This window comes from Idiotropiscis lumnitzeri, chromosome 8 (genome assembly GCF_059441095.1).
Source record: "Idiotropiscis lumnitzeri isolate Australia: NSW breed Sydney's pygmy pipehorse chromosome 8, RoL_Ilum_1.0, whole genome shotgun sequence".
Lineage (NCBI taxonomy): Eukaryota > Metazoa > Chordata > Actinopteri > Syngnathiformes > Syngnathidae > Idiotropiscis > Idiotropiscis lumnitzeri.
The window spans coordinates 12,846,057-12,867,192 of NC_142398.1; the positions used below are offsets into that span (position 1 = coordinate 12,846,057).

At 43.0% G+C, this 21,136-nt stretch overlaps 1 protein-coding gene across 2 annotated transcripts in view; it reads left to right on the forward strand.

The window, feature by feature from the left end:
• Positions 1-20,791, forward strand: part of tnrc6c2 (trinucleotide repeat containing adaptor 6C2) — a 44,976-nt gene extending 24,185 nt beyond the window's left edge. For both annotated transcript variants that reach the window (XM_088302740.1, XM_088302739.1), the window contains 18 exons: positions 5,866-8,289; positions 8,931-9,134; positions 9,415-9,572; positions 9,670-9,747; positions 9,862-9,919; positions 10,005-10,147; positions 10,256-10,399; positions 11,038-11,208; positions 11,352-11,471; positions 11,650-11,733; positions 12,001-12,283; positions 13,450-13,614; positions 13,696-13,887; positions 13,965-14,114; positions 14,611-14,826; positions 15,469-15,542; positions 15,824-15,963; positions 16,900-20,791. In XM_088302740.1, coding sequence (XP_088158866.1) covers positions 5,866-8,289; positions 8,931-9,134; positions 9,415-9,572; positions 9,670-9,747; positions 9,862-9,919; positions 10,005-10,147; positions 10,256-10,399; positions 11,038-11,208; positions 11,352-11,471; positions 11,650-11,733; positions 12,001-12,283; positions 13,450-13,614; positions 13,696-13,887; positions 13,965-14,114; positions 14,611-14,826; positions 15,469-15,542; positions 15,824-15,963; positions 16,900-17,260 — 5,165 coding nt within the window. In that variant the 3' untranslated portion in view covers positions 17,261-20,791. The remainder of the gene's footprint in view (positions 1-5,865; positions 8,290-8,930; positions 9,135-9,414; positions 9,573-9,669; positions 9,748-9,861; positions 9,920-10,004; positions 10,148-10,255; positions 10,400-11,037; positions 11,209-11,351; positions 11,472-11,649; positions 11,734-12,000; positions 12,284-13,449; positions 13,615-13,695; positions 13,888-13,964; positions 14,115-14,610; positions 14,827-15,468; positions 15,543-15,823; positions 15,964-16,899) is intronic.
• The last annotated feature ends 345 nt before the right edge of the window (positions 20,792-21,136 follow it).

Genomic DNA, 21,136 nt, shown 5'->3' on the forward strand with positions numbered 1-21,136 from the left:
GAGTTGCCATATTTATTTAAAAAAAAAAAAAAAAAAGGTTCTGATAAAAAGCCTCTGCGAGTGATTTGGAACGAGAACTAGCGCCAAATTGCTGTGTTCGGGACACTCGCGTTTTATTAATCATTTAAACTTGGCTACCTGCCCCGATTCTCCACGCATCACTGCAACTGTACTTAAGGCTAACCACAGCAAAAGTGAACTTTTCATTGTGGATGACAACAAACGACAAAACTTGTTGCACGCTTACCACCCTGGTGAGGTTAATTCCTTAAAAAATGGATGGATGGATCGCAAAGTGTCATTACTGTCCTAATATTATTTTCTTTAAGAATACCTGTGTGCGCAGGTATGTGCAAAAGTCACTTAATGAAATAATAATAATTCTGTGAGTGATTTGTTATTTGAAGCATTAATATTAAATATACAGTAAAACATTTTCATGCACAGTCCTACTGTAATGCTCCTAAAAATGGGAAAATTAACATAACTTGTTAAGGAAGTGAATTTCTGCAAGTTGGCATCTTTAACAATTTTACAGCTGGTACAAACAAGTAAAAAAGTTGGGTCTGTCCATTTATAACCAGTACAAAAAGCATCTTTGATTGATTTTGTGTTTATTTTATTCAAGTGCCGAATATTCTTATGTTTGAGGCTGAATTTATGTAATCCAAATGCTTTGATTAAATAGGTCATAGTTTCTCATGTCTACCTTTGCTGACAATTATTATTAGGTTTAACAGTATAACTAGATCAGGTTTCTTCTAACCATTCGTACTAAAAAAATACATTCCAGCATGTATCATTCCTGCTGATATTATATTGGACGACATCAGTATTACTCTTGGCCGTAATAATGATATTGGATCGGAAGTGAAAAATACTGTATTGGGACACCCGTAATTATAGCAACAGTACATCACATGACTCAAAACCACATTTTCCTCCTCCTTGTTTTACATGAGTGCAGTGATCATCTACTTCTCATTGCTTATATTACAACCAAAACACCTGTGCTGTGATAACATCTTCCGCTGTTCTTCCGCTAGTCAACAAGCTGCAGTCAGCTCTTCTGTATGTGACAAACAGCTCTAAGATTTTTTTTTTTTAATTAACTGTCAAGACCATAAACATCCTTGCATATTTCCTGTCTGAGCTCAGCTTCAAGTAAGAGGCTTCTCAGCTAAATTTGGATACAGTACAGGCATTGTTGACACACGAGGAGAAAGCCTCAACCTTGACTCAATTATAAAACCTTTGTTGTTAAGCTCTAAAGCTCCAGTGGTTGACTGCATTCACGTCAGTGTTTCTGCAGCATGTCAGGACTGCATTGTTGGGACACCACTTTTACTGACCTGTCTGGGTGAGGTTATGATGATTCACAAGGTGTAGATGGCAGCATCCTTACTCAAGTAGTCTGGCACTTTGCACTTGTGCGCACACAAGCGAGCATGTCGATGTTGTTTGTGCGTAGCTATCCTGACCTAGTTGTGTCGCCTCAGATCTGTGTCTGCCTTGCAGGCCAGCTGAGACACACAAACACGCACACACAGTTCAGTTGATATCATGCTTTTGCGTAGCTTTCCTATTTTTCCAAGACACAATGAAAAAGACCAACGTAGACTGTGTGGATATTCCAACAGGCTATCCAAACACAACACTACAGCTTTAAAGGCTGAAAGGGAAGCCCCATAGAGATTCAGGGGAATACCTAGCTTCCCCCCTCACGCAACCCTCGTACTACAGACCCAGCCCCCATCTTTTTGCCGCTTCTACATCCTGGTCCATCCAGCTGACTGGGGATCATTAAGTAGTCCAGGCCAGACTGGCTTTCCCAGTAGCAGGTGCTGAAGTGGGGGTCTTTTAAGACTTGTGGGAACTTCAGCCCAACAGCTGTTTTGCGGTAGCCGAGACACTGCATGTAGCCATAAGGCGCTTTAAGGACCCTTGGCCCTATTGTTTAGGCAGCTTAGGTTGGAGTGAGGATATATCTGGTTAGAATAAGCCTTTCCATAATTGGGAAATCCAGACAGTTTGAATATACAGACTGGTTGCCACCCAATTGCAAGGCACATAAAGACAAATAAGCATTCACACCTATTGACAGTTGAAAGGCTTCACTTTACCTAAGAAGAATATTTTTGGAATATGGGAAGAAGCAGTTGAAAAACCACACAAACATAAGGAGAACATGAAAAAAAAATGCCCACAGGAAGGCCAGAGCCCAAATTCAAATCCCCAACATCAGAACTGCTGGGCGGATTTGCTAACCACTGGTTAGCACATTCTCTTTCCCATATTGCACTTAATCCTTAAATCTGTTATTCTACGATCTTACAAAAACACAGTAAACACTGTTACCTTCTTATTGGAAAAAAAATGAGCTTTTTTGCTGCATTTTTCAAATGTGCGCATAAAAGCAACGCATTCATTAACCGCAAAAGTAGTTGATCTAAAAGAAGCCCTGGTGGTTTTGTTATCTGTTTTGCTCTGTCACACTCTGAGGCACACAAGTGAAGCTAACCCCTTGGTGGCTTCATTAATCCAGCCACCATCAGTGAAACCAGAGAAGCCACCATAGCTGTTTTTTTTTGCCCAGCAGAGGTAAACTGACATGAATGATGAGTTGTATATCCTTGTATGACTTCCCCCCACCACCACCACTGCTTCAGAAACAGAAAAAGGTCCAAGTGTGCTCTAAGCGCTCCTCAAAGAGTAATGGATCAGACCGATTAGATTACAAAAGACTAATAAATGTCGACTCTACTCCTGCTACACACCACATTGACGCATCTAACCAATGTTTAACTCAATACGTGCTCACATTAACTGGAGAAGAGTTGCGTCGCCTTTGTTTTTGCTTTATGCAGCAAGTACCAAGTCCTCCCCCCTCCCTCTACGGACGTTCTTGCCGCACCACTCCGCTCTCCCATCACTGTCACGACTCCTTCCATTTCATTTGAGAGGCATTTAATTCTTGGCGACCTGCCCATTTCAATGCCGACAGCTTGTCTTATCAGAATTAATCTCTTGCTTGGTTCTTGCTTTAACTCTTGTAGGCTGTTGCCATCCAAATTACAGCATTGGCGGTTCAGTTCATTGCATGTATACTGTTGTAATGCGCCAATGGTCCTCTAATTATCTGAGCACTTTTGATGATCACTCACTAAGCTTTGGGCTGGATTGTTTGCAGTGAATAGCCACGCAATGCATGCACAGACTTGTACATTCATGCATGCAAACAGGCCGCTTTGTTCCCATTTGGAACATTACTTTTTTTGTAAATCATAACTGGTGAATGGCCTGTTAACTGGATTGAGAATGAAACAAAACTGAATTACTGTCACTTACATATGTATGGAAATAATTTTAACACTCTGCCAGACTTTTTGATTGGAATGTCAGGAGAGGGAGATGCAGGAAAGTCATTCGGTCACTTGAGATGACGGAAAAATATGACAACCATCCGTGCTCACACTGTTACCTAGGGAAAATTTCGGGTGTCCAGTCAACCTTCCAAAGCTTTTTGTTTTTTTAAACATGGGAGAAAACTGATGCGGGCACGGGGAGTACATGCAAGCTCCACACAGGAAGGCCACTGTGCCATGCCCTCCTGTGGATAATGTTTTTTTTTTTTAAATATAAAGACACAAAATATTCAATAATTGTTGAAACTTCTCATATTATATATCATGGAGAATTGTATGAAGGGGCAGTACCAGTTATAACAGCACTACTACAATTTAGCTCATGGCCTCCACTCAAAATGGTTTCATCTCGAACCTTGCATTATTTGTTCAGCTCAGGTTCCAAGAGTGCCAAGATTATAGTAAATGGGTGATGTAAACTATTGTTATTCACTCATTCACCATCGCTTTGTTGCTGTGACTGTCCTGTGATACTATTTGAAAGTGGAATGTGCCAGTGCAAGTACACCGAAGATGAGCTACTGGTTGCCCATGTGATAGGTGCGACGAAAATGAGATCCTTAGTTTATGATTAATTTATTTTACCAATTTCTCAGGAAAGGAAACATGCAAACAAGAGCACACAAAATGCATGGAAGGTTTAGGAGTGAACCCAACTAACACTCTCCTGAGACAAGATCTTAGTGTGTTGGCTGTGTTGCAGGACTAATGAAATATTCTGCTCTAAAGATAGTGTTGACAGATCAAAGACGTAGTAACATCAGTCGCTATTAATTATACCGTCTCTTCGTGTAAGACATCGAAGCCTCTTTCGTTGCTAATTGAAAAGACCATCTGTGTGGTTATGTCTGGTTGCTTTGTTTACAGTGTGATTGAAAAGCAGCCCGCTAAGCATCTAGTCCGTAATTGAAGTTGATTTGGGCATGTTGGTTACTTTAGTGGTTAGTGGTGTGTTTCCTTCAACATTTATACCTTTTCTCTCAAAATAAACATTGTTTCATATGGCAGAGAAACCCCTTTGTCTCACAAACCCATATGTTTAACAAATGTAATGACAGATTGCTTTTGCTGTAATGTCGGGATTTCTTTTTTTCCTTTGCGCAACTGATTGCGTGCCAACATTAGGGGATATGCATGCACCATCAGTCTGATGACCTTGTACGATAAAGCTGCCTGCAAAATTAAGATAAATGTGTGGAGGAGAAAACTGCGTTCCCATACTCTCTGTGGCGTGTTGTGCTGTAGCTTAAAGGCACACAGACACAAAAGAAAATTTGCTGTCTATGGTTTGCCATTGCATCAGTTTAACAGTTTAATATAAATTTTTAAACGGTCATAATTACGCGCTGTTTATTTAATAACACATATTCCTTTTTCTCTCTTCATGGTGGAATTCCCTCTTCGTAAGATTGGTTGGCCTATGTGTTGGTTAGATTAATGATAGGAAATTGTATTGTTTGAAGACTATCCCATGGCTCTGGCTGGGTAGTGGCTTGGGTGAATGCATGCTGGATCAATAGCTTTTCTTTCGCTCTGCCTCTTGAATTAAAGAGATCATTGATTACCTGTCTCGGATTGATTAATTTCCCTCTTATAGCACTGATTCGATCAATTAGTAGTCCCCTCCACTGATGGGGTGCCGTTGGGGCAAATGAGATTTCTTGTGTGCAGCAGAATCTAAATGGAATAAATAATTAACCCCTTTTTTTTTTTTGCTTTTTTTTTTTTAACACATAAGCTATGTGTATGGATGAGTAGAATTGCTGCTCTATGCAGAGGGTGAGACATATTTGCAGACGCTTTGAGAAAGCATTTCCTTTAGTTTTATAATGTGTTGGGGCGGAATGGGGGTGTTGGGTGTGATAGATGAGAAGCCATCTTGGTTTCATTCCGATAAATGTGCAGTGTTCCATTTGGGCTTTCCTTTAGTGTCACAGCTAACAAAGCCACAATGGAGACAGATGCGCCTCTCCTGTGCTGTGTGTTTGAAGAGGGAGAAAAATTAACAGGATAATAAGGAAAGAGGTAAGGGACACAACGCAATATAAAAGATATAGATAGAGGGCGATGTTCACAATGTAATAACAGATTAGGACAACTCAAAAGTTGGGAAAGAATAAGTTTTTAAAAAAAGTGGAATGGGTAGAGAGAGGGGAAAAGTGAAAATTGGTTTTGATTCGGAAAACTGTATCATGCAATACACCATCATGTACTAAAGGTGAAGTCACATCTCATACTGACTGCATCTAAATTTTGCGCAACATCATGGATGATGTTAGTATGACTGTAAATTGCATTAAATCCGCGAAATTAATGGTGCCTTTCCTTGCTTCTTTCATTTACATTTTCTCAAATTTTTGCATTATTAACTTTATCTTTCAGTTTGTTTTACTCAACCCCGCTTTTAACGTTTGTGAACCTTTGTTTCCTTTGTCTTTAGACATATCCCCCAAGAGTGGCCCTGCTGCCCAGATTTGCCAGTGGGGAGCCTCCTTGCATGCAGACAGCATTTCCAGTGACAACAGCTGTAACAAAAGAAATATTGACGGAAGTGACACGGAAACTTGGCCCTCCATTAGCCGCAGCAGTGACCCCGGTCAAGCTGCAGCACCGGAATGCCCCTTTGGCTCAGCTAGCTTCAGCACAGACGTCAGCGCTGTCACGACCATCGGTAGTACTTTTCTGAGTATGGCCACAGGTGCCACAGGCCAGCCGGCCCACTACACAGCTCTCAAATCTAACAATAACATGATGACAGGACCTGGCTCAGCCAGCACATTGTCCACTAACAGAGGTTGGGGCTCAGATGCCAAACAAGATGGAATGAATGGTGGGCGAGTAGGAACGCCCAATCACTGGGGCTCACCTGGTTTTAACTTGAATCTCAATCCCAGTGCCAACCCGTCTGCGTGGCCTGTTCTTGGTCATGAGGGTGGTGGTGTTATTGGCCCAAATGGGGTCTCTGCCTCATCTCACCCACCAGGCGGTGGGAATGGAAACATTGGGAATGGGAGCCTTGGAGGCACAAGCACATGTGGCGGAAGTTGGGTTAGCATGGTTGGTGCTAATGAAAATGAACAGCAGCGCCCTTCAACCAACACAGGCTTAACCTTCAATATGGAAACTAACCTTAACACTGATGGACCAAACCACACCAAGCAACAAGCTCAGGAGCCTATGAGCCCTATCCATGGGTTAACTGGCTGGGGAGGTCAGTCGCCTACTGAATCATCCCAACTCAATGGAGACACAACAGGCAGCTCTGTGTGGGGTAGTGGTGAAACCAAGGCAGCTGACTCCCCCAAGGACTCTGGCTGGGATGCAGCTCCCCCTGCAGGCCTCTCTACTTGGGATCGCCAAAGTAGTGGTGGTGGCGGGAGTAATGGAAGTAGTGGCTGGGGCGACTGGGGAAAATCCTCAGGAAGTGGAGATGCATCAAAAGGCTGGGACACTGTTGATGGCGTCATTTCAGGTTCAAATCAAGAGCAACAACTTGGCACATGGTGTAAGCAGCCCGGAACTGCCCCAGCAAGTGAGGGTAGTGGGGACAGCAGAGATGGCCATTCTCACCACAGAGATAGGTCCTCAAGCATGGATTATACCCCTGTGCTACCCCGACAGGACCTGGACCCTCGAGTGTTGAGTAACACAGGTTGGGGGCAGACTCCCATCCGACAGCACACAGTGTGGGAGATGGAGGAAGCAAACTCTGATGATGGGAAAAGCAACAGCAGCTCAGACACATTTGAAAGTTCCAGTTCTAACAGTGGATCTGCCTGCACAAACGGAGTTACCATCAAACCCAACGTTGGTACCAATCCGAGGCATGGATCTGATGGAAAACATGAAAGTGAAGGATCATCGGGCTGGGGCGCCCCTCCACCTCCGCCAGTCGAGACTTCTTCCGGATGGGGTGATCCGCCACGTTCACAGAAAGAAGCCACTCATGGCACCACCGGTGGCTGGGGAGACGCCTTGCCTACCAGTGGACCTAAAAATGCAGGCATGACATCTTGGGGCTCTGAGGACAAGTCACCTAGCTGGAACAGTGACATGACAAAAAGTCAGTCCTCTAATTGGGGGGAGGGGCCCCATAGCTCCCGTGGTTGGGGAAGTAGTAATGGGGGTGCCAACAGTTGTAGCACGAGGGACTGGGGAGAACCAGAACGCAAGAATAATGTGTCACCCAGCAGCATGTGGGAAGGGGAAAGAGGAAATGGAGGTAATGGAGGATGGAAGGAAAATCCTAGAGGAGGTGGTAAGATTACTCCTTCTGTAAGTAGCGGCACTTGGGGAGAAAGCTCCCGTGCCAATGGTCCAGTGCAGGGCACCTGGGGCTCCTCCAAGCCCACTGAAAGCAGTGGCAGCAGCACTGGTAGTGGAGGAGGGGGTAGCATTGGTTCTTGGGGAGGTCCTGGTTCTGTCAAACAGAACACCTCCGGCTGGAGCAATGTCAGCAAACAAGACCAAGGCTCGGAATCTACAGGTTGGGAGGAGCCCTCCCCTCCCTCTATCCGCAGGAAGATGGAGATTGATGATGGAACATCCACCTGGGGTGATCCTGGGACATACAGCAAGACTGTCAATATGTGGGATCGCAATAATCCTAATAATAATCCAGGCAACAGCGGCCCTCCCCCTATGAAGAATGGTGGCATGATCACTCCCAACAGTAACAATCACTCTGTTGGCCCTGGCAACAACAATCACCACCACGGCCATCCAATGCACCACCATTCTCACCATAGCAACATGCCAAGCCACCTCCAACATCAACATCATGGAAACAACTATGGGCCTCCCAACAGTTGTGCCCCACACCCAGGTGCAGGCCCCCAGAGTCGACCTCCTCTTGCTAACCCAGGTAATACAACGGGACTACATAATCTGATGAGATTGAATAATCAGATTTCAGAAGTGGATTTTGTTGTCTACTCTCAATAACTTTTGAATGTTTCTAAACCATTTTAAATAATAAATCTGATTTATTCCGTCATTATAACGTGACTAAATTACCATTAAAGCCATTATCGACAAGAATTGTTAGGTATTCCAAAGCGTTATTTCTTCAATTCTTTTATGGTGATTGTTAAGTGGTTAGTCTTCTGGGTATTGGGGGTTCTTACTGGCCATACATGCATAATTAAGTCTGTCCGTTCATTTTAATTTATTGCTGACAGTTCAAATGGGTTTTATTGAAGACAAAGGCCACACATATATGCATAAAAAATATGTCAATGCTTTTACTACACAACTCTAACCCCTCTCTTTTTGATTGGGTGACGCCATTGCCCCCCACTGTTAATATGTTGGACTGCAATTATAAATGTTAAATTGTAAAATTAGTATTCCTTCGACAAGGGGGCATTGCAAATGGTAAATTTAATTGCAGCAACAATAAAACAATCCCCTGTTGGTAATTAGCATCCTTAATTGTGATGACCTTTGATGTCCTTGTACATTATGAATTAGATTTTACAGAAAATCTCGCTCTCTGTTTTCCAGGCTGGGGAGACCTTCCCAGTGTTCAGCCTAAATCTGAGCCTGCTTGGGGAGAGCCTGCTGCTCCAACGTCAGCTGTGGACAACGGCACCTCTGCTTGGGGAAAACCGTCAGGGGGTGTTGGCGGAAGGGGAGACGGTGTCCATGAGCCTTCCGGACCTTATGGTAGAGCCAACGGACCTTCCTGTGCGGCACCCTGCAAGACTGGTAAATAGCAGCCTTTGTATACATTGTGGTGACTGTAAGCTTAGAGGTCTCTAATTGTGCTTAAAAATCAGAAACAACCAAAAGCAATTTCTCACCTTGGAATGTTTTTAAGATCAAGTTCAGTGAGTTGCATGGAGGTTACTCATAACCGATATGTGAAAATGAAAACAGTGCCATCAAGTGGTCAAGCTCAAAACTACCCGGTGTGCTGATTTGGCATACATTTCAATTTGATTATTTTTCGGGTTGGATATGAACCAACCCTTGGTTCTTTCGTCAGGTCCCAAACCTATGCAAGACAGCTGGGGGAGTGGAGGGGAGGAAATGGGCATGTCTACAGGCCAGTGGGACACTGAGGACGGGGACATGTGGAGCAGCCCCACCTCACTGGAGAGCAGCAATTCCTGGGGCAATGGATCCAAGAAGGGCCTGAACAAGGTAAATTTCAACATTCCTAAACATTGTGCACGCGTCTACATCTTTGCACACATTGATCATGAGATTATTTAAATCTATTTGACTTGTGTATCTTCAGGGGAAGATGATTAACAAACCAGATGAGACCTGGATCATGAACCGTCTCATCAAACAGCTCACCGACATGGGATTTCCGGTATGAGTCATTTATTCCACAAATATTTATTCTGACATGTATTATTTATAAGCCTTCTTTAATGCTAAGGTTTTATTTACTACTTGGGGGACTAATGTAATTGTTGTATTACAGAGAGATCCTGCTGAGGAGGCATTGAAGAGCAACAACATGAATCTTGACCAGGCCATGAGTAAGTTCACATTTTGCTTGAGTGAGGTATGTATACTTGCCTTTGTATGCATCTTTCAAATAATCGTAACATTTCCCCCTCTCAGGCGCCCTGCTGGAAAAGAAGACTGATCTAGACAAGCGTATTATGGGCATTTCTGATTACAGCAACGGCCTGAACAAGCCACTGATGTGTCGACCATCCGTACTCTCTAAAGATCCCTCTGACCGCAATGCCTTCCTTGACAAGGTAGTAAGCCACCTGGATGGCCTTCTGAGCTTAAAAAAAATGTCACTCACTTGTCTTTGCTTACTTTTAGCACTGTTTCTTGCCTTCATCACCGCTTTATTTCTCCAGGATGGCATTCTTTCCGATGATGTCTCCCCATCACCATTTATGCCTTCCCCCAGCCTGAAGCTCCCCCTGGCCAACAGTAGCCTTCCCGGGCAGGGTCTGGGACCGGGCAACTCGGGGCTGGCCATGCAAAACTTGAACAGACAGGTATTGTTTACGACATTTCAAAATGGCTGCAATGAGAAGTATTATAGTATAGTTAGCAGTCTAGCTATTGTTCGCTTCTCTTTGAATAACCTTACCTCAAGTCCTTGGTGAGATCAATTATAGTCTAGTGTCCACTTAATAAAACGAGGGAAGATTCTGAATCTGCACAGAAAAATTATCCAGAAAAGTTTACTAGCATTTCTGAGTGTCCTAAGTACGCATTTATTGGCCAGTGTAATCTCACAGCTTGTTGCTTGATACTGAGTGTATGCACTACTGGACGATAAATTGTTTAGGTGTGTTTTATCTAAAGTTGTAATTTCAGTACAATAAATCCACTATGCAAATACACTTGATTGCTCTTTTATCTGCTGTTCAAGTATATGCCTTCAGCTATTTTTCTGCAGTAGTATTGTGTTGCCATCCCTTCCCACTGCCTAGGGGATTTCCTCAATTTTGTTCACTTTAAAGATGATTTTAACAGCCAAAGTTTACAATTAATGTCTATCAGTTCAGTGAACAAATGAACACGGTCATAGTTATTAATGTTCTTGGGATACAGCTATACAATTTCTCATGTTCTTGGCAATTTTGAAGTACCGTATATAAAAATAAATGAATACATCTTTTTGTTCTAGATACCCAGTGGAATGTTTGGCAGCAGTGGAGCAGCACAAAGCCGGGCCATGCAGCAGCAGCAGCAGCAGCAGCAGCAGCAGCAGCAGCAGCCTCCTCAGCCACCAGTGCCACCTCTGAGCTCCTCCATGCCTAGTCTACGTGCTCAAGTGCCTCAGTTTCTGTCCCCTCAGGTACATGAATAAGCATGCACCTAAAAGATTTTACCATCAAGCCATGCATTCTACTATATCTACTTGCTTTGGTTTACTCATAACTTACAACAACTTAACTGTCATTTCTCCACTCTGCGGCCACCCCCCACCCTCCTTTGCAGGTCCAAGCACAGCTCTTGCAATTTGCAGCAAAAAACATTGGTCTGAACCCTGCACTTTTAACCTCACCAATAAACCCTCAACAAATGACCCTGTTGTACCAACTTCAGCAACTGCAAATGGTCAGTCGCTCCCCTCTGATCTTTAGATTGACATTTTGTAATTCCATTTCTGATTCAGTAAAATCGAATTAACAGTCTACTTAAAGTGTTCCATATTGTTTGCTTTTCTGTTTGTTTGTTTTTATTTACTTATTTTATGGCTGTACTGTAATGTACTTTTGCTTGTGTTTTTGTTCAGGCATACCAGCGTTTACAAATACAGCAGCAGATGATGCAGGCGCAACGTAATGTGTCCGGTCCCATTCGACAACAAGAGCAGCAAGTAAGTTAACAGGCACAATGCTGCACCCACTCACAAAATCCTGTGGTGATCAATGTGACCCACTTCTGCAGCATGCCTGCCTGACCTGACTGCAAAATCAATTCAATCCTGTAACAACATGAGTGGATAACGTATCATTCTTACGTCAGTAGTTGCTCAACTGTTGTTTGTGTGGGTGATGTTTATTTTTAGTGTCAATACTTCCCACGTTAGTATTTCTGTCCCTTTCGTTATCTTTTACATTGCCGTGTGTCTGTCCACTCATAGGTCGCACGCACAATCACCAACATGCAGCAGCAGATCCAGCAGCACCAGCGTCAGCTCTACCAGGCGCTGTTGATGAAGCAGCAGCAGCTTCCCTCCCATTCTGCCTCCTCTTCCTCCTCCCAAGCTGGTCTACATGCCCCCGGTGGCCACACCGGAGGCCCTGGATCTGCAAAATCAGCCCTGGACCCTTTCACAGGCCCACATCATGCTCCGGGCCTGGCCGACACACTGCACACCAAAGAGCCGCTGTCTTCACCCAACGCCTACAGCACCTTCTCTCTTTGTGAGTCCTTAACAGAGGCCAATTAAGATTTGTATTACTTCAGTCACTGTCGATTTGTCAACATCCTTGGTAACCATGGCAACAGCAAGTCAGGGTTTGTTACCACAGCTAAATCTTGGCTTCTCCCTGCCAATAAAATAGACCAATAAATGAGGTCATTACTGTGGGTGAAGTGGTTGTTGCCTCAACAGCAGCAGCCAAATTAAAACACAATCCACATTTAACTCATGTATTTCTTTAAATAGTAGCTAGCGGTAGGATATTTGATATGGAGGAGGCCTATATATGTTAGAAAAAATATACTACACTTTACATTTACAGGCCAATTTCTCTTAGAACTCCATAAATGTCACCCTTACAGATGCTCTGTCTGCACAGTAACAATCCATGTTATAGTTACTCTAGTGTGGCATCGGTAAATGTAAACGTAATTACACCACCACTTTATTTCTGAGGCAAAAAAAAAAAAAGTTGAAGCCGTTGATGCATGCGGCTATAACTTGAGGCAAAGTGGAAATACCATATGCTATTTATTATTTATTTGCAATCTAGTACTGTATTATTGAATAGCATCCTCCATATTCTGGATATTGCATCAGTGAATGGTTCACGGTTCTACATTAATCGTAGCCTGGGGCCACTATGTGACTGTGTGGGGCCACCCGTAGTTCACTGACACTTGCCCGACAGGGGTCGTACAAATTTCATAAATGGATTTCATGAAATAAACATGTTCCTGCTTTATTAATATTTAATATCCAATATTTTGGGTTACAGCCACTTAAATTGATCAATCATCTTTAATCCATTTACTACTATTCGCATATTTTTTTTTGCTTGTCAAGTTAAATTCTTCCTTAAGGACTGGTTTGAACATGATATAAAGTGCAGAAAAGTTAGATTTTATACTGAAAAAAACATTCAAAAAGAAAATAGAAGAACCACACGTAGATATTTTCTTAAAACCTTAAATAATACAGTATAAATATGCTAAATATGAAGTAATCATTGAGACCTATTCTATCATATCATAAATACATATGCGGGGGCGAGTGCTTCTTCTGTCAGGGCAACCACAATATGGCCGTCCAAGAAGGCTAAATGTGAAGTTTTGTTGCGTTGTTTGTAAAAGTATGTGTTTTTCAATTCTTGTATCTTGTGTGCAGCTGGACTGAATCCAAACATGAATGTAAACTGCATCGAGGTTGGGGGTCTGTCTCTGAAGGAGCCCCCTCAGCCCCAGTCCCGCCTGTCCCAGTGGACGCACTCCAACTCCATGGACAGCCTCGGTGGCAACACCTCAAACCTGGAGAACAACCTCAACAAACATGGCGAGTCAAACATTCCTATCTTAGATCAACAACAACACAAAAAGATGCATTCAAGTTATTGTGAGTTTCTCTAAATTCTAGGTGCCATATCTGCTGCCACTACCCTGGGGCCCCCTGGGAAGCCCTCTCAGCTGGAGGATTCCTACAGCCCTTACAATCTGATGTCCAGCTCGGACCCTCCCGCCAGCTCTTTGGTACCCCCAGACAGCTGGGGCCAAGGCAAGAACCCCAATGAAAAGATCACCAACGGGACCAACATTAATTGGCCCCCAGGTGAGGACAAAGACAAATGAATAGCAGTGCTCTTTGTCAAAATATTGGTGGCAATGTAATTTATTTTGCATCCTCAGAATTCTGCCCAGGTGTGCCATGGAAGGGCCTTCAGAACATTGACCCTGAGAATGACCCCAATATGACCCCTGGTAGCGTCCCCAGCGGTCCCACCATCAACACAAACATCCATGACGTCAACAGATACCTTCTGCGTGATAGGAATGGAGGTACGGACGGACACAAGATATGCTTCCATACTCTAATCAGCGCAGCCAAAAACACAAAGTCATCTTGTTTTACCGATTAATGAATTAAAGGCAGTACATCAGTTCAGAAATCCCTTTATTGTCATTGTACTCAAGTGTGCAACGAGATTAGAGAGCTCCCCTCTCCAGTGCAATACAACAATAATTCAGATAAATATATAAATTAGATAAATAAGAGAATAGTTAAATGATGGCGTGTCACCTCGACACTCTAGTTCCTGTAGCTTTAACCTTGGTTGCTGCCTCAACAACAAGATTGTACTCCCTTCCTCCGCAACCATCTGCTCCTCTTTCAACCACAAAAAGGAAGGCCTCACCTCAGATGTCAGTTAGCAATTTCCGTGTCAATTGTTTTTTCGAAGAAATTCAGATTCAAGCAAAGATTCTTAAACCCACCGTGGAAAAGGTTATTTGACTTAATAACTCTTCTTTTTTTATTTGTTACGCTTTAATGAAGGCAAATTGTCCGAAGTGAAGTCCACCTGGTCCACGGGGTCCATATCCCAGAACCAAGTCTCCTTGACGCACGAGCTGTGGAAAGTCCCACAAGGCCCACGCGGCTCCGCTGCCCCGACCCGACCCCCACCAGGCCTCACCAACACCAAACCTTCCTCTACCTGGGGGGGCAACTCATTGGGCCTGGCCCAGGGCTGGAGTGGATCTTACTCTTCAGGTGAGTAAAAATATTTGCGTAGAATTTCTGAAAGGGAGAAATAATTTCTTGAGAAAAAAGATTGTGTATATATCTATTATCTTTATTTAGGTGCATGGCAAAAATACTATTAAAAATGAGAGCCCCAGATCTAATTCACAGGTTATACTTTTTAGTTTTGCATCCCTCTTACCTCTGTATGCTGTCAAACAAATATGACATTAAATCTGGACACCCAAAACAACAAAACATTATTAAAAGGAACATATGTGCACTACCAATATGATGCAGTTACGTACAACAAATGCTACTTACTCTCCTGTACATCACCACAAGCTTACCTTTAATCAGATGCTTGGCAGACTTTGTCAAAGAGCATAGATGACATCTGCTCTCTCTCGATGGCTTATTTTGTTGAACATACCCTGCTGAACTGACATCCTGAGGTTTACCGGTTTTCAAAGAGGCCTATTCAACATTGTTTCTCTCAACTGCTTTGTTCGGCCCTTGTGCCCTTTGGAAACAATGTTGGGCTGGGCGGACCTTTTTGGTAACAAAACAAAATCAAAACTTTTAGAATTGCTATTTTTATGAACATTTACAACCTAATTCTTTTTTTTATAAAATGAGTCTCAACAGTCTTTTCATTCCTTGTTTTAACAGAGGGAACCACCTGGAGTACAGACAGCTCCAACAGGACAAGCAGTTGGCTGGTTCTGAGAAATCTCACACCTCAAGTAAGTGTGTCGATTGACCAATTATTTGAACAAGTGGTTCAAAATGTTGATAGCATGTATAAAGAGCCATATTTGATTCTGTCCACTTAATTAAAAAAGGATGGCACGCTAGAAGACCATGTGTGAGTGTCTATGTAGTTCAGTGAATGCTTTATAATTTATAACTGGTTAAACGTATCTTAAAAAGCTCCCCCGGGCCTGTTGAACAATCTCGTACTCTACACTTCTTTTACATATCTCTTCTAACTGCTATACTTCTGCATATTTTGCTGGTTCTGCAGATTGACGGTTCGACTCTGCGGACCCTATGCATGCAGCACGGCCCCTTGATCACATTCCACCTCAACCTGACCCAAGGGAACGCCGTGGTGCGCTACAGTTCCAAGGACGAGGCCGCCAAGGCCCAGAAGTCTCTGCACATGTAAGTGCGAGGAGATGTTTGGGAATATCACACCGAAATTTACAAGCTATTGCTTGCTGCTTTCATTTCATTACAAATGTGCCACAAACAGAAAAACACTCTCATGTGATCACCTTCAGAAAATAAAAAAATCCTTGCTGATCGATACCTTTATTGTGGCATGGTGAAGTTGACTAGGATGGATGTTGTTTCACCACGTCTTATACCAAAAAAAATTAAAATAAAAAATTAATCCACATCTGGGCAGCAAGTTACCCTTAATTCTTTTTATCATGATGGTTAAAAACCGGAGCAGAAAAGTGTGTAGTTCATCATCTGCATCACAGTTGAGCAGTCCAAGATGTGAATCATGGCTACAACCTTTCAATGTGCAGTTCCTTGCGTGGGTTTTTTGTGGTCACGCCAGCTTCCTCTCACATTCCAAAATTAGGCATGTTAAACCTGACTACATATGAATTTGTCTATAGTTGGAATGAGAGTGTGAATTGGGGCTGATTAAACAGATTTGAATCAACATGGCAATGTCGTATATTGTAAAGTTGTCCTAGTGAACACTGAAAAGACTGAAAGACTGTTTAGAAAGTTAATAATAATAATAATAAAGGGCAAATTATTATTATTATTATTATTATTATTAAAAGACTGAAAGACTGTTTAGAAAGTTAACATTTTAAATAGATAAGATAAGTCTTTCATATTAATTCATGGTTCATTTGTCTTTATATTAGCATTAGCCTAAACTATAAAAAAAAAAAAAATACAGATGACTTTATTGCTTGTATTTGTTAAAACAATATACGTAGGACGGTCTTGAAAAATGGTCACAGATTAAATCTGAGTTGCAATATTGAAGGGGAAAAAAAATCGCCGACCTCGAGTGTGAATGCTTTTTTCTTTCTGGATCATTTGACTGACCCGTGTTGTGATTTGTGTCAGGTGTGTGCTAGGTAACACCACCATCCTGGCCGAGTTTGCTGGCGAGGATGAGGTGAACCGCTTCTTTGCACAAGGCCAGTCGCTGGCCTCAAACAACACCACCAGCTGGCAGGCCAACCCGGTAACCAATCAGAATCGAATGGGTGGAGCAGCGGCGTCTCACTCCCTCGGCCAGTGGAGCACCGGTGGCGGAGGAGGAGGAGGCGGCAAGGCCAGCGGAGGCGACCTGCTTTGGGGGGGGGTGCCCCAATACTCCAGCCTGTGGGGGCCTCCGAGCGGGGAGGACGCACGCGTGATTGGGAGCCCCACCCCCATTAATACCCTGCTGCCTGGCGACCTGCTGAGTGGGGAGTCCATGTAGAAGGATGCCACAGTACGGGACAGCACCACCACTACATGGAAGTTCTCCCAACAGGAGCAAAACCCAAGCGAATCATGTGGCGATAATCAGCACCATTTTACAACTTTCTGCAACTGTGAATTGGGAAACGGAAGGCTCAGCAGGCTTTCTGTTTCTTTTGTTACTTTTATTCCTTTTATTTTGCAACAAAACAAACTCAGACACACAAAGAAAACCTTTTGAGTATTTTTCATTTTTAGGAGAAGCAATCAAAGCTGCCATCTACCTTTTCCCTCCAAGAAAAATCACCCCAGACAAAAAGACTCTCAAGCGACCATTCCCAGCATGCTCGTGGCCAATGATGTGGTTGGATGACCTTTACTCGTTACTCTTTGTTTCTCAGCACTATTATTAGCCTTAAGTGCTCACCAGGTCCATTCCAAACCGCATTTTTGGTTGATAAACTGAAGAAACAGACGGAATCTTGCACAGTTTTTCACCTCTTGAGCCAGCGCCACGAGACTGACGACCAACTCTCTTCGGGTGGGCCGGCCCTTCGGACTCTTCACTTGTTATACCGAGACAGCTGGGTCATTGTTCTGATGTCCGTCACCCAATATATAAGCTCTAAGCAACTGCGGCGGCGCCAAATCACTGACGAGATCCTCACCCGACACCTCCAGTTCCATTACTGGTGCTTTGTGGAATCTTCTACACCGTTGCTGGAAGTGTCATCGTAAGGAAAAAGAAAGAGGACGCGGCTTTAATCCTTTTGAACATGACGGTTTACATTGTGCAATATACACCGTAGAACTCTCTGTCCGTCCCCTTGGAGCTGGTCAGTTTTTGGAACTTTTTGTTGTTTTTTGGGATGGGGATCCCCCCCCAGAGCACCATTGGAAAATCGGTGTGAAGAAGCAGCAGCATCTTGGACTTGGATGCACACTTTCTGTCTGCATGCCGCACCCACAGCCAACAAGAGACTGGATCCGATTGTACGCCTCGGGGTGTCTGGCACAATACCAAATAAAAAAAAAGGGGGGGGGGTGTTTGTATGGGTTCTCCCAATGCAGTAGTAGACCTACGAGTGTTCCTCTTGGGCACACGGGAAGGCTTCTTATCATAGCACTTATGAGGAGCTTGTGGCTTCAACTCAATAAAGAAATAAATCAAAAGAAGACAAAAGTTCTGACAAAGGGAAACCGCAACTGGCACGAAGTCATCTTCGTGAAGAACAGGAACAATTCTTAAAGTGAATATCACTGTTACTCCAAAATGTCCAAGCCTTGTTCGCTCTGGAGACGGAGTGTGGATGGTCATCGGGGTGCGTGGGGAACAGCGTGGGGGTTGTGGTGTCCACTGAGTGCCTCTCTGCTGTGGTCCGCCGCCCACCATCCCGACCCCCCCCCCCCCGCCCCAGGTGTCCGACATCAGCACTTCCTCCCCGGGCTCCGTCTGGCAATAACCAGACCAACCCCGCTCTCGTCTCAGTTGTTAAAACGCAAAGATCACTTTAGCTGGAAGACCTACTAGTCATATTTCTGGATTGTGTCTCGTTGTTGTTTGTGTCCACAATGCATACATACAAAGATACATACATACGTATGTACAGTACGTTGTGGCTGCCTGAAGGAGCCTCTCACTGTTCATATGCAGAAACACTTTTGCTCAGAGGTGCCTCTGTGTGCTCATCCTGTGTAACGAATGCAAAACACAGATCAATACTATTGATTGTCTATTGCTTTTTGAGCTGATCATGCTATGTGTTGGACAGTATTCTGTAGTACTTCCAGGTCTGGGGGTGTTTTTCATTGTTTTGGTCCAAGTTGCTCCACCTGCCCACGGGTTGCCCATTACCTAGCTGCTACGCTAACCCCCCCCCCCCCTCAAAACCAGTCCCATCCGGTAGCCTCCAACCCACCCCCCTCTCACCCTTCCATGAGGCATCGAGGATCCCCTGTATCTGTTTCTATGCAAAAGATGAGAAGCCGGTGCCCTCTACAAGCACGCCAACCCCCCCGCCCCCCTCACTCCAGCACTGCTCCCACCCCTACTGTGAACTTCACTAAGGCCACCATTTTCTCTAGACACTGTCACTAACGTGGAGTGGGAAGACTTTATCAAAGGCTCGTGTCCAGACTTGATCTCAGGGTAGGGGGGTGGGGACATCGAGTACCACCATGCAGCTCTCTCTCTTTCTCGCTCTCCACGACTGTCCTTTGTTCCCGTGTACACACACACCTCACGCATTGTAAAGATGCCAATGTACTGTGCCAACTTCAATTTGCTGAACAGAGCACTTGTGTTCCTTCTTGAAAGGAATCTTTTTGCGGGCGGGGGGGCAGCAGGGCCAGCAGCATCACACCCTGAAATGACTGATTTTCTTTCCTTCTTTTTTTTTTGTTTGTTTGTTTGTGGGACAAACCCGACGCAAACGTTGCGCAGGGGGAGGGTTCCAGTTTGCTACAGTGCACAGTTGATGATGGGTAATCCCGGGTACATATTTTTTTAAAACCAAAAAAGAAAAAAAAAAACTAACAAATCACATTTTAACATCATTTTTATGAAGTTTGACATAAAAATCTTGAAAAAAATGCTTAAAAAATATAAATGGGGGGATAAAAAAAAGTATCTATGATATGTTCAAGCTCTGCACTTCTAGCTGAAACGTCTCCGGCCGTCACGTTCTGCTAACACCATGAGCAAGCAGACACACGACTGGAGTGCCTTTTGTTTTATTTGGTTAATTTGTTTTGTTTTATTGTGGATGCTGTATTTATCTGTTTTTTCTTTTGTGTTGATGTACTGCTCAAAGCAGGCCTAATGATGAACTGTACATTTCCACTGTATCTGAGTCGGGAGAGGTACATAGTCTTAAATCAAGAAGGAAAATGGCGGACAAAGGCTACCTTTCAGGACACTGCGTCCTGCAGCACACGAGCAAAAATCACTATTGCCTGTTTCTGTAAAACTGCCTTGATTCAAGAAGCTCAGACAGAACCAATAGTCCACCAGTACCACGCCCACCAAGTCACGAGGGGCTTTCCCATGCTGCATCAGCATCGAGCGGCTCTCCTCTTCACAGCTCTCTCCTCCATAATAATACAATACTGTATGCAGATATATAGTATATAACTATGTTCACATTTATGTATATATACGTGTGTGTGAATGTTTGTGTGTGTGTGTATATATATATATATATATATATATATATATATACACACAGGCCTGTATACATGAGTGTCAACACCTTGGATGATAGCCTCTAAAATGTTGCAATTATGTCTGCAAAATTGAAATGAAGATTAGCAACATGTATTTTCCCCACACATGCGCATGTACACACACAGATGCGAAGGAAGCAATTTGGTTGTAAAGGAATACTTGATCACACATTCAGCACATTCTGCTTTTCAGCCACTTAATTACAGTATACGTCTAAGTTTGTTCTTTAGCCCACCCTCCAGCGTAGTGCATTGATATATATATATATATATATATATATATATATATATATATATATATATATATATATATATATATATATATATATATATATATATATATATATATATATATATATATATATATATATATATATATATATATATATATATATATATATATATATATATATATATATATATATATATATATATATATATATATATATATATATATAACAAGATAAGTAGCATTTGGGCCATGCTGAAGAGAAAAAAAATCTGTTCTGAAATGTGGGGTTTTGTTTGTTAAAAAAGTAACTTTTATCCAAGTCTGTCTGTCATTTTTTTTTTATTTTAATTATTCATGTGGGTACTACAATCCTTATGAGGTAACTTTTAAAAAAACAAACGTTTACCTTATTTTCTTTGTGCTCTCTAAAAGCAGTTT